Source organism: Zingiber officinale, chromosome 9B, assembly GCF_018446385.1.
Source record: "Zingiber officinale cultivar Zhangliang chromosome 9B, Zo_v1.1, whole genome shotgun sequence".
NCBI classification, from domain to species: domain Eukaryota; kingdom Viridiplantae; phylum Streptophyta; class Magnoliopsida; order Zingiberales; family Zingiberaceae; genus Zingiber; species Zingiber officinale.
Window position 1 is genome coordinate 116,548,399 of NC_056003.1, and position 13,848 is coordinate 116,562,246.

Below are 13,848 nucleotides of genomic sequence, written 5' to 3' on the forward strand. Positions count from 1 at the left end.
GATCCGGAAGTACCAAATCACTCTTTGATCGTGTGGAATCATCTTTTGCAATGGGATCAAAGTAGAATCAGTGGAATCGGAACAGAATAGCGTGATCCTAGACTCATTAACATTCTCTTGCATAAAAGCGAGTAAAAAAACGAATGCTAATATACATAAGTTTGCAACTTGTTCTTAATGCTTCGCACAATGAGATCATTCACAATTCGAGGGATGAGACTATAGTTTCAACTCCTATAACCTCGAAAAGTTCTCTTCGTTTTTTGTACAGTCGCTAATACTTATCAATAAATTTATCAACATGAATCCATATTAAAGTAGAATTGGGATTGGTTCTTCTATACACACATTATCCTTGCTCTACAAAGTCTGCAAGAGTGAGACAATTAAGTAGGGATCGCTTGACATTGCTATTGCTCCTTCGCCATTGCTATTGCTCCTTCGCTGCTTAATATCACATCACATTTCACCAACAAAAATCATCCTCATTTGGATGAGAAATCTGAATGAGGTGAGGTTTTTATCGATAAGCGTATTTACTAGGAACGAAAGTGAGCAGCATCATTGGAGATGAACTTTTGGATGGTGATCCAGTATTCGCACTGTGGTTTGTTTGGCCTTTCGGAATTCATCGGCGTCTATCTGATGATTCACAAGGGCATAGCATTAGTTTTCATCATCGTAACTATGATGTAACAGATATACATTGTTGAAACAAACGTTAGAAACAAAACCTAAAAACAAAAAAACATGCCAAAAGGAACTTGCACAGGATATTTCTTCGTTTTGGTTAGTTCACACATGTGCATAAAGGAACTAGTCAAATATCAACCCGATCAGACGGCTACTACAGAACTAGTAGAATTGATTGGTTTTCAAGAGAGAGCCGAATCAGTTTTGTCATGTAACTGGCAATGTCAAAAGTTTTCATACACAAATTCACATAATTACAATCATATTTCACCCTACCCTAAACCCTAAATAGTCCGAAGGTAAACCCCCTAAAATCCTATGCTTAAAATGCAATTGTAAATTGATTGTTCTATTTTTTTTTATATTTCTTTATATATAATTATAATCTTTCATAATGAGATTTTTTGGTTGATTTTGATAAATATGCAACCCAACCAATTAATATGGGTTGGTTAGACCAACTAACTTGTATCAGTTGATGCCCGAGTTGATCTGCAACTCGCCTGATTGAACCATTGTTTTGACTAGCAAACTTGTAACTTTTAACTCAATTTTTTATTTTGATTTTATAATTATGCATCTAAAAATACTACCAGATGACATGCCGCATGCCTAAAGTTAGTGGCCTGGAAATTGTGCAAAACAAAACCTAGCATGCTAAACTAAGATTCAGGTTTGGTTTCGGGTTGGGTTTGAGAATTTTTTTCTAAGAAAAAATAGCATATGAGAAAATATATGAAATATAGTTAGCAACGTTTTCCTTGCATCTCACATGTGTAAACAATATATTATAACAAGTACACATTCAAAGCAACATCAACAATATAAGAATGCCATTGTTTTTAATGGGAATTCTCTAAATATACTAGTAGTTAAAATAACATTTAAAACACCGTTAGAATAGCTAAAGTTAAAGGTTATAATACTGTTCTATGCTATTTATTGTTATGTATGCTATAACATTTAGAGCAATTACCCAAATAGGGGGCAATTGCCCATGTTCTAAATTGCTCAAATCAAGAACACTCCTTTGAATCTAGTTAACTGCTTAGTAAAAGAACTTGACTGAAAACAAAAAATTTAAAGGCAAAAGGCTCATTTAATTTTACATGTAAATCTTTTTTTATTTTTAACTTTAAACTTCAGTTTGTCATATTGTTTAATGAAATGATTTGACTGACTAAAATAATAATAATAATTTTTTTGTAAAATAAGAATTGTCTTTTTATAGAAAAGGTTTTTTTTTTTTATAATTGTGTTCCATGAAGGTTTCTTCACCAAATAGCTTGATAGGATTAAATTGTTTAATTTAGTCCTTTAAAATGTAAAAAAGATTTAACTAAAAATAAGCAGACATTTGTCTCTTTTTTAATTTTTTAATAATTCCAGTTCATCAATGAGAGCCCCACTCATTGTTCTTGAAAGAGTGACAAAATATTTAGTTTAGTGAATATTTGTTTTATTAATATAAAAAAATTAATTTAGATAAAGGGTAATTTGATCCAAGGGGCCTAACTTAAGCATTTTGAAATATAGAGGGGCAATTTGGCATTTCCAAATATCACGGGCTCTACTTGAGTAATTGCTCTAACATTTATCTATCCGTCTTACCTATTTTACAACACCTTACTCCCAAAAAGTAACTTCTAATGATGAAGGATTGTAAATTATATTTCTCAATATTAATTTAGAATTTTGGCAAATATATATCTCTAGAAAAAAAATATATCAGCTTAATAATATAGGAAACAAAGTCCTTAACACAAATTAATATTTAAGATTGTAGATTGGGAGATAAGCATGACATTAAGACTGAAGGTTTTGCAAGATTTGTTGGCATTAAGTTTTCATGTTATGATATGCATTCATGAAGTTCTTAAACAAAGTAAAGGATTGTGGTAAGGATTTCATAATTCGAGCATGAGATTGAGAGGTAAGTTACCTGATAGTCATTGAATTGTGAACTTGAATGGAATGGGAATACTTGAGGGTGTAAGTTTGGTTCCGGGAAATAAGACGGTGATGCAACTGTTAAAGGAGTTGGCACATAAAATGTTCCTTGAGCAGGGATGGGTATCGCAGGAGGGCCAGAAACACCCAATGCAATATGTCGCTCAGATCCAATGATTTGGCAATCAGGAAGGGCACCTTGTTCGTCAGTTGCTATGGTAGGGTTAGGATGGTGGTACTTGCAATTCACTGTGTATTTACAGTTACCAGTACGCATATAGTATGGGCATTCCTTCATTCCCTACAATGTAACATAAAATTTGAGATGTCGAACCATGTAGTAATCATGCTTGAATTTGACAAATACTAAAATATGTTACCAAAAATAAGATTCAGCCTTGTTATACATGTAACATGTTACCAACCAACAAAAAGCAACAAAGTGATGATCACATAGCATAACTTACTGGTCTAATAGGAAGACCTAAGAAGTTTAGTACTATTGGAGTGACTTCTATTTTCTTCGGAAAATGAGCATACTTGCAGGAGTTCCCATACTTGCACCCGCCAGGTGTTGTGTAGAACTGTAGAATAAAGTGCAGTGCAATGAATGCAGTTAGAAATATTAAATGAATACAATTGGATAGCAGAAGTATCATATTTAGTCTTAAACCAGTGGCGGTGAACCTTCAAGAAAAGAAGCAATTGGAAGAAGTTGATCATAAAAGCCTATTAGAGTGGTAATTCGGGGTACTAAATGTGATCCAAATAAACGATTGAGGCATTCATACTGTTAGTTTGCTGATACTAAATCATAGATGCAACAAGCACCTTTGTGGCTCATTCTATGGTTCGTAAAAGTTGGTTATACACAAAATTTTGCATTTTTAGTTTTCATTTCTCCGGAAAATTGAATTTTTTGATACCTTTAAATTTATGATTAGAGGTGAATTGTGTTGGTGCAACCTTAGGTCAAGGTTGACTTGGTTGACCTGACTCGAGTTGACCTGACTCGAGTTGTGTTTTGATGTTTGACGATGTTTGACGAGAAGAGAGTTGTATTCTTGATGTTTGACAAGAATAGGTGTTCGGGAGATTGTAGGTGCAACCTTAGGTCAAGGTTGACCTGGTTGACCTGATTCGAGAAAAGTCCAAGCAGGGAGCTTGGCATTGGAAAAGTCCAAGTATGGAGACTTGGCACTGGAAAAGTCCAAGCAGGGAGCTTGGCACGCGAAAAGTCCAAGCAGGGAGCTTGGCATTGGAAAAGTCCAAGTATGGAGACTTGGCACTGGAAAAGTCCAAGCAGGGAGCTTGGCACGCGAAAAGTCCAAGTATGGAGACTTGGCACGGGGAAAGTCCTGGTGAGTGAAGCCAGGCAGTGAGAAAGTCCTAACTGGGATGTTAGGCAGTGTGGAAAGTCCTAGTGAGTGAAACCAGGCAGTGGGAAAGTCCTAACTGGGATGTTAGGCAGTGGGAAAGTCCTAACTGGGATGTTAGGCAGTTGGAAAGTCCTGGTGAGTGAAACCAGGCAAGGGAAAATCCAGATGGATCAGGGATGATCGGACTTCTGGTGTTGAAAAGTCTAAGTGGGTCAAAGGGATTGACCGGACACTTAGCGGGGAGTGCTAGCAGGTCAAGGGAGTGACCGGATGCTAGGCATGATGTACCAACAGTCGAGGTTGACCGGATGTTGGTGTGGGAGCCTTAGGTTTAGGGTGAAAAGTTTGGATCGGGCTGCGACCGATCCAATGATACATCGATCGGTCCGGTGACCGATCGGTGACCGATCGATATGCTATCGATGGTTATCGATCGGGAGACCGATCGAAGGAGATCGATGGCGGAGAAAGAAGCTGATCGGTCCAGACCGTCAGAGGTTCCTGATCGGTCCGTGGACCGATCGGGAGTTTCTGATCGGTCCATGGACCGATCAGACGAATGAAGCATAGGCTTCTTCCCCGATGGTCCGCACCGATCAGATGTTACTGATCGGTCCACGCACCGATCGTGGCTTCGATCGCGACACCGATCGGTCCGGGACCGATCGGTGACAAAAAGTTTACGAGGCTGATCGGTCGGGCCGATCGAGTTCAGCCGTTGCGACGCAACGGCTAGTTTCTTCATTGCTTCTTCTTCGCAGTATAAAGGTGAGAGCTTCTACAGGATTCTTTTCTTCTACTTCTTCCCGCTTCTAGCTTGTCTTGCGATCCGAGCTTTGTTGAGCTCTCCCGGAAGCTTGTGTGAGCTTCCAATGACGGTCACTTCGTTGTCCGAGAAGTTGTTGCTTCACAGGCAGTCGACGAGAAGGCGAGTTAGTGTTTATACATTGTTCTTGTCTTTCTACTTGTATTCCTTGTATTCTAGTCTGCTGTTGCAAACGTTTGTGGCGAGGTTTCTCCACCCACAAAGAGTATATTGTATTAGCCGGTTTTCCGGGGGCTCATCCACCAACGGATTGATAGGGCTCGTCCACCTCACGGACACGCCGAGGAGTAGGAGTTCATCTCCGAACCTCGTTACATCCTTGCGTTTGAGGTTTGCTTTCTTCTTCTTAGTTTCTTCCTTGTATTTCCGCTGCAACTAACCTAATCGTAGGAAGAAACGCGATCGAATTGGGGTCGGCTATTCACACCCCCTCTCTAGCCGTACGAAGAGATCCTAACAAATTGTGTCAAAAAAAAATTAATGATAAATATTTATTCTTTCTTCTATTCAATTTTAAATTCTATTTTACAGAAGATGAAAAGTGAAAATAGATATTTTCATAAACCAAAACAATCAACTCACTGGAAAAGCATAAAGCTTAGTGGCTTGGTAATGCGAAGAAAACTTGCTTCACCTCCACATTTTAGATTGAAGAAAAGTAACAGAATACCTAAATAAGAGAAGCTAACATAAAGGTAATTGTGATTGCATAACCTATAGTTCGTGATTTACAAACACTGTATATCCATAATTGTAGAAGACAATACAGATTGTATAAAAGGCAAAACAAGAAATACAATGATCACTAAAAAAAAAAATACCTTGCATTCTATTATCCCAGTCTTTCCTGAAATGGCTTCATTACTCCTTTTCTCAGCAATCTTTCAATTGCAAATTTTGGGAAGAAAAAAGAAACTGAGGTTTGATTAGATACTTATAGAATAATGAAAAGTTTATAGCATAGTAAAATTTTCTATCACAGACAAAAGAAAAGCTTTTATAGGCTGAAAAAATGATTGGGATTATTGCTTCTTTTCTTAGAACGATATCTGAAAATTAGAGAAACTTAATGGACACTAACATACCTTGCCACTTCAATTTGCAATTTCATGTTATAGTGTTAAAACTTTAGTCACAAAATTCATGAAGTTTCTATTATGGAACCGCTTTTGCAAGTCCAATAGATAAAATGTCCACTTTCAATTCTAGCTTAAGATAAGTCTTTTGTGGTAACAGATGATTTTTTAAAAGGTCGTTGTTAAGCCTTTGTTAGCATGTTTTAATTATAAGGCAGCAAACTTCCATATCCAGTGTCTCCAAGCAGGAATGCTTTTAGAGCATTGTTTGGCAGACACAATTACTGGACATCGCAGTAGCTCAGGCTAGAGGAATCACTTGTATGCATTTTTGCAAAGCTATGCAATTTTTCATGAAAAAAGGTAAAACATAAAGAAAAGACTGTCCCCGTGATTGAAGCTCTTCAATATTAGGAGTGTTGACAGGCTTTGTTGGAAGGATTTGGGGACCTAATCTACAAAATTAATCCTTCAAAAAATGGACTAGCAACAAAAGATGCTAACCTTGCTATCTTCTTGTTCCAACCTTCTGGAAGAAGTTTGTAACTCCACCTTGTCAACCTGTCAAAAAAAGTCAAGAAGAAAATAAAAAACAAAGGCATTGTATTCTGATGATAAGTTGATAGGAAAAAAATGTAAATAACTGCAATTATGGACAGAATTATTGACCTAAGTTTGCTCAACCTTTTTAAAGGGAGGTCCCTTTTGCTTTCCCATATCATTCTTTTGAAACTAACAAGCAAAAAAGTAAATCCACGTCAAGATAAAATGCAAAAGAGAGTTCGTACATAGCAATCAGGAGATGTGATCCTAAAGCACATGCATAATTGTAGAACTTCATACAGTTTGTGTAAACAGCTAGAGAAGAAACATAATGGCGAGTTTTAAAAAAAAAGAAGCAAGGCTATAGAATAAAGAAAATTTTGATAATACATAAAACTTACAAGAGCTGAGACAAAAAAAAACACCCTTCTGTAAACCAATCAAATGTCAATTGTTTCCTTTTTTGTTGTTGGAATACATAAATTACCACTTATGGACTCCTTCAACAGTTATGGGTATCGGACATAGATACTGTACAAACTTTGCCTCTATTTCTGGGAAAAAGAATACAACATATACCGGAGGAAAAAAAAACATTAGTACTAGGTACGTTTGATAGTTCTCCTCCTGAATGGTTAACTACACAAACAGAACCAGCCAAACATCTAATAAAATTAGATGTCCAAGCACTTAATATGCAGTTACTTTCCTTTGAAGATTATCCTTCTCATAAGGAGAAAGACTGGACTTTGCCAAAACCAGTGGCTGAACAACTTAAACACTGGAAATCTTCCATCCAAGGAAGCTCCTACCTTTGGGATCCTTATCAGAACCCAGTCAATTACACTTTGGCCGGTGAAACATTTACAGAAAAAATTTATTGGCCAAAAACTCTTGGGATAATGTTCTTCCCCTTTACTGTACACAGCATCCAAACTTATGCCAGTTCTATCAAAAGAAAAATATAGCCTGGTTCGACAAACAAAAAAACTACAACACCATCAGCAGCATCAACCTCTACTTTACCTCCATCAATGGGCTCTGCGGAAGAAGCTAATTTAATTAACATGATGGAAATATGATGGAAGCCATGACGTCAAGAAACACGCCCTCCAAGATAATGTAAGTGCTAACGTCAAAGACCACTACTTACGTTAGCAATAACAAGCATCAGCACTACGAGCATGCTTATCCTCCACGTCTCCCCTTCTAGAGCCTTCTCTATATAAGACTACTCCCTCTGCTTATTCCAGATTATCGAAAAAACAGCAAGCACCTTCAAAGAAGCAAGATTTCTCTCTCTCCGTGCTCAAGTTTGTAATACCCTACTTAGGCCTGTAAGTCAGCGTGTATTATCTGAGCTTGTACTCTTGTGCTTTGTTTATATTATCTATCCGTAAGTAAGTGTGTTATGGCTGAATAAGAACTTAACTCTAAGCCTTGGAGCTTTGTTTTCTGTCTCTCTTAATCAAAAGTCCTCAATCCTTGTTGGAGTATACCTTTGTAGAAACATAACTAGCTAAGAGAGAAGACAGAATTGTAGTTCGTAGCTCTGTAAAACTTGTGCTGGCTAAGTCGGGCAATCAGCATAAAGCTAGTTAAGACTTGAAGGAAGCCGGGGTAAGAAGCTACAAAACTACTAAATTAAGACATCTTTTTTGGATAGCTGAGCCACTACATCCACCATTGACGAGAGTTTACTCACATCTTTTCTCCCTTCTACTTTAATTAAGACAACCAATACTCCGCTCTTAAGTACCAAATTTGACGGCCAACAACTTAGTGACCATAAATTCGTAAAAAATGTTCATATTCGTTTTTATACGAATTGCAGTGTTTTTAGCTCTCCCCCTTACTTTAACACAACTTTGGACTCGACCTATGCCTCATAAACTGATTCCTCTTATTCTTGGTCTTAATTTCCTTATTTCCCCTGACCGTGCTCTTTTATTTACCAAGGATTACGCTGTTTACCTATCTACCCCTATTATTTCTCCCATCTTGTGTGCCTACACTTCCGAGGTCAGCGCTGGGAAGCATGGTGACACCCCTCCTGCTGAATCCTGTAACCCTACTTCTTCCACCTGTCTCTGTCCTCAACCCAAACCCTGCTCTAAGAAACCTACTGTTAATATTTCCTTACAGGATAACTAGGCATACTTGGCGATTTCAGCCCTGATGCAAACATAGACAAGTTTTCAGAAACATATTACCAAGACTGTTTCAAACCGTCATACTTAAATAACTTACTTAATAAGCAAGACTCTTTGGATGCCCTAATCTTTAGACTTGAAAAGATTGAGGTCATGGGAGAAACCCCAACTAAATATTGGGAAAAGGATAAAACTTATTGCAAATTAAACATCATTAATCCAGACTTAACCATAAAAGTACAAGATCTAAAATACACTAATTGGAGGTTGAAGAATGCAAAATGCATATTCCTCAACTCCTGACACTTAAGGCAATACAGCGATCCGATTCTAGACATAGAAGTCCTAACTTTATTGTTAACAAAGGCGCAGAACAAAAACGTGGTCAGTCTAGAATGATGTTCAATCATAAGCGTCTTAATGACAATTGTCATGAAGATGGCTAAGATCCCTGATAAGGATCAACTACTTAACAAAATCAAGAAATCAAAATGGTACTCTAAATTTGACATGAAATCTGGATTTTGGCAAGTAAGAATACATCCTGACTCTGGACAGTATCTTCCTATCCTGAAGGACATTTTGAATGGTTAGTTATACCATTCAGACTTAAAATAGCACCTTAGGTTTTTCAAAGAAAAATGGATGATATTTTTAGACCTGTATCTATTTTCACTTGTATTTAACGTTGATGATATCCTAGTATTTTCTAGTACCAAAGAAGAACACTATTCTCACTTACACTTGATCTTTAACTTATTTGAGAAACATGGGTTAATTGTGTCAAGGAAAAAGATGCAACTAGCCTTAACTCATATTGAATTTCTAGGAAGCCTTATAGGCCAGGGAAAAATAACACTCCAAGCTCATATAACCAATAAAATATTAGCTTTTCCTTGATAAAATGGAAGATATTAAAACACTTAGATCCTTTTTAGGATTACTCAATTACGCCAGACTGTATCTAAAAGACATTGGCAAACTTAGTGGTCCATTATACAATAAAACCTCTCACGGCAAAGATATTTTAATCTACAAGATGTTGATCTGGTTAAACAAATTAAACACAGTGTACAACACTTACCCTAGTTAACATTGCCCTTAGATACAGACTACTTAATCATAGAAACAGACGGATGTGAAACTTGTTGGGGAGGAGCTCTATTTAGTAAAGATCAAAATATGATCCCAAGATTTCAGAGTCTCTTTGTCGTTATGCCTCTGACAAATATAGAGAAAAAGGTCATCTAACTTCTTTAGATAATGAACTTCTAGCAGTAATTTACTGTCTTGAGGCCTTCATGTTATTTATTTGCAGCAAGCCGGAAATCACACTTAGAACAGATTGTGAGGTTATAGTCAAATATAATCAACAATTAAAGGATGTTAGGAAAGGCCTTGGTTCTAAACGATGGATCAAATTCTCAGATACTATTCTTAACAGAGGTCTTAAAATCCATTGGGAACATATCAAAGGCGGTAATAACTCGCTAGCTGATACTTTATCTCAATTATTAATTTAACATCTTGTTTGCAGGAATGGGCAAACAAAACCGAGTTCGTACTTATAGTTATAAAAAGACAATGAAATTTGGAGTCCATGAACTCCTTCAGTACTCACGACAACAAGATACTTTTCAGTTTCAGTACAAGTACAACTTGATATCATCCAGCAATGTTTAATTGATAACATCTGGAACATTCCAACTTCTCCAGGAATAGCTAATCAAAAGATAACTATTATTAATGCACTGTCCAATTACTTTCTCACTACTCTCCAGAAACCACTCGGGAAGAAATTCTCGTGTTATGTTATTCTTTCAGGAGCCTATGCAAGCCTATATGCTACTTGGGATGAAGTCAAATTACTTCTCCCTAAAGAAGATAAACCCATTTATAAAGGCTTTTATTCCATCAACGAAGCCTATGACTTACTTTGGACCAAATTAGGTCCTAACTTTATAATTAGTCCTTCACTTCATCTGGACAACACAATTCAAGAAGACAAAACCTATTTAATGGCAGCAACTTCATCCATCAATAGTACTCCAGAAAGACAAGATACTGATGTACTTTTTGTTCCACTTAGACCAATGCAATATCAGTCATTGGAAGTATTACAAGCTAACACAAAAAGGGACAATTTCATGTCTTTGAAAGCACTTCCTGAAGACATACTTACTTATCTTCGAGGTTTGGGTGATACCTCCTCCTATAAACATTTCATTGAACTTGAAGAAGCCTTGAATTGGTTTCACCAAAATCCCACACCTAGGATTACTATCACTTACGGAGAAGAATACACGTATAAAATTACGTGTACAAAATCTTTTCCACAATGTTCTACTACTACACCAACTTTAGACTTAGGCTACAGATGCCAACTGCTATACGCCTTCAGAAAAGCTAATATTCATGATGAAAAATTCAAACATAAAAATTATAGAGGACGGCTAATTACGCTTGTAACTCTAATGAACTTTGGACTTCAACAACTTTGGGTTTAAGATATAGACTCAATATAAACTTTACCTCCGGTTCTCGGAAAAAGAATACTTCACATACTAGAAGAAAAAGAAACATTTATCTTGGCTACTTTTAACAGCTCTCCTCCTGAATGGCTATCTACTCAAACTGGGCCAGCGAGACATCTAATTAACTGGGCCAGCGAGACATCTAATTAAATTAGATGTCCAAGGACATAATATTCAGTTACTTCCTTTTGAGTAGTTTACTGAAAAGTCTTTCCCCTATAGCTGGGTTACAGTAGTTTCCTAATACTGCTGTAAGAGCTAGAAAGTCATTACAAAAGGGTTTAATATAATTTCAATTAAATAATTAGAGTTGTTCTAAATCTCTCATAGCTTCTTTTTGCCTAATATCTAGTCCAATGTTGCGGTTAAAAGTCTATGAATTGCATAGTAAAAATTAAGAATATTATTGCCTTGTGAGGCAATACGAGCCACTTTTTCTAGAAAGTGAGTTTTAAAGTCTTCCCAAGTTGCTCTAGCTACATCTCCTAAGTAATTTTCCCCTACACAGATTATAGCATCTCCGATTTCTATGTCCATTTCATGTTTGGCTTGATAATCTCGTTTTATAGAGACTATCCATTGTTCTAAGTAAGTATCATATAACTGAGGGTCACATTTAGTTATATTAAGTAAAACAACATCTTTATCGAAAAAAGTCATTTCTGGTGGCCTACATTTGCCTATGGTTCTAACTAATGGGTTATTATTCATAGATGGTACAATTCGTGTTCTTGGTGGATGTCCTTGACCATAATATCTATTTGTTGCCAAGTTTTGATGATAAGGTAGCAAACTTCCCTATCTGCTAGTGTCTCCAAGAAGGTTTGCTTTGAAAGCATTATTTGACCAACACAGTTGCTGGACATTGTACCTTCTCATGCTAGAGGAATCACTTGTATGCATTTTGCAAATGAGAATTTTCAAGGAAAAAGAAACATAAAACAAGGACTGCCCATGTGATTGAAGCTCTACAAATGCAAGGACTCTGGACACACATGCACAGATCCTTTGAAAGGGTTTGAACTACAAAAATAAGTCTTAAAAAGATGGAGCAATAAAAGTAGAAGCAATGTTAACCTTGCAATCTTCCTGTTCCAATCTTCTAGAGGAAGTTTGTTTCTCTACCTTGTCATCCTATCAAACGAAGGCCAAGAATAAAATATAAACAGATATTTAACTTGGATTTATAAGTTGAGAAAATAAACAAATAGTTACACTTATGATAGAGATGTTCATCTTTTTCTCAGTTTGCTCAACCTTTTTTAAGGGAGGTTCCTTTGGCTTTCCTGTACCATTCTTTGAAAATTAACAAGCAAAAAAAGTAAAATTCTGTTAGTATAAGCGCATAAGAGAGTTCCTACAAAGCAAACAGGAGAATGATGCAATCCAAACCGCTCTCGTTCCCACCTAAAACCTCCAACATGCCCATCCATTTCATTTTTCAACCTCTCTATGCACATAGCATCTCCTCAATCAAGTGTTCACCTCATCTACAGATTTTGTCCCTACCAGCCATTGCCTGTATAGCAATGATGGTAGACACTTTTTTTTGTCCTTCTCAAAAGTATTGCTTGTTGTTGGCCACATTGTGGCATGTTCTAGTTAGTTGTTTGTTTGTTTAACTCTTTTCTTTTCATATTCAACCATCCATTTTCTGCTCCTTGTTCATCCAACCACCTTTTTTTGTACACAATCTGTACTCATGTTAGAATGCAAACAATCATCCTTTAAGCCCTGTCGGCCTCTAATCTCACAATAAGTAATTCAAACTAGTTGGCATTGATGGACATGTCATAAACAAACTGTTCTCCTGAATTAATGTATGAATCATCAGGGGGCCAAAGAAGCTACCTAATTTAACGTTATGAAGTGATTTAGAGACCTCAAAATCATTAGAATCTATTCCTTTGTAATCCTATCAAATTTGATCTTGTATATGCAAACTTCAAACACCTGCAGCCTTTTTATTCGAGGAGGTGCGACAGTGTATAAAGCCAGTCACTAATGTGCCGTTGTAGAAACTCGAAGAACAACAACGAAAAAAAGAGGCAAAATCAAGAAATTTCCTAAGAATTTGGGGAAAGACGCAAAATTTGAATCACCTGAGCATTTTCCCCGTCGTTCTTCGACCAGACCTGCGATCAAGACCATATAACTCTCCGATTATTACCAGGCAAACACGCCGTATCCGATCCCTCCAAGAAGCAAAACCGGGAGAAAAATCCGCATAACAGAAACACAAAAAAGTACTACAACCCTGGGTTTCGTTCGTCTTGCAGGATGATTGAACCTGCAGCTAGGCCCAAATTTGCACGTCCCTGTCTTCATAAAAAATGCGCAATCGGGTCTCTTGTGAAACTGCGTCGGGACCTCCTTCTCCGGCTCCTTCTCCCCTTCGTTAGGCGTTCCAGGATCGGGATCCACACCAGAACCATCGCCAGCTGCGGCAGTCTCCGGGCCACCACCCCCGTTTCTAGTCTTCTCCTCCATCAACAACCTCGCTAGTTCTGTGAGGACTTCCGTGGAACTCGGAGGAGGAATATGAAGGGTTTCATAATTTTTCACAGCAGGCTTTCCCACGGCGCTCCCCATTCGCCCGTCGCCGGCAATGGACAGGGCCGAAACAAAGCGAAGCAGGTGGGAAAGTGAGCCATTGGAGTCTTCGTCTCGGTCATGGATATAATTCGAGTGCCT

General features: G+C 37.3%; 1 protein-coding gene across 2 annotated transcripts; it reads right to left on the reverse strand.

Moving 5' to 3' along the window:
• Positions 1-222: 222 nt before the first annotated feature.
• On the reverse strand, positions 223-13,814 carry LOC122022747 (zinc finger CCCH domain-containing protein 65-like). Of its 2 annotated transcripts, XM_042580838.1 has the most exons (10): positions 13,411-13,812; positions 13,257-13,289; positions 12,370-12,450; positions 12,232-12,288; positions 6,609-6,656; positions 6,429-6,485; positions 5,670-5,729; positions 3,111-3,227; positions 2,636-2,944; positions 223-642 (listed from the first exon to the last, which is right to left on the reverse strand). In XM_042580838.1, the coding sequence occupies exons 1-10, from the start codon at positions 13,744-13,746 to the stop codon at positions 562-564; spliced, it is 1,179 nt and encodes a 392-aa protein (XP_042436772.1). In that variant the 5' UTR covers positions 13,747-13,812; the 3' UTR covers positions 223-561. The 2 variants fall into 2 exon arrangements, with proteins under 2 accessions (XP_042436772.1, XP_042436773.1); XM_042580839.1 differs by lacking the exon at positions 6,609-6,656 and having other exon boundaries at positions 13,411-13,814.
• Between the last annotated feature and the right edge of the window lie 34 nt (positions 13,815-13,848).

Excerpts from the sequence above, each read along its gene's own strand:
- LOC122022747 (XM_042580838.1), bottom strand. The coding sequence starts at position 13,746 with ATGGGGAGCGCCGTGGGAAAGCCTGCTGTGAAAAATTATGAAACCCTT. Across the intron at positions 6,657-12,231 it reads TGGAACAGGAAGATTGCAAG|TTTCAAAAGAATGATATGGG; the intron begins GTTAACATTGCT and ends TTTGCTTGTTAG. Across the intron at positions 5,730-6,428 it reads TGGAACAAGAAGATAGCAAG|ATTGCTGAGAAAAGGAGTAA; the intron begins GTTAGCATCTTT and ends TGCAATTGAAAG.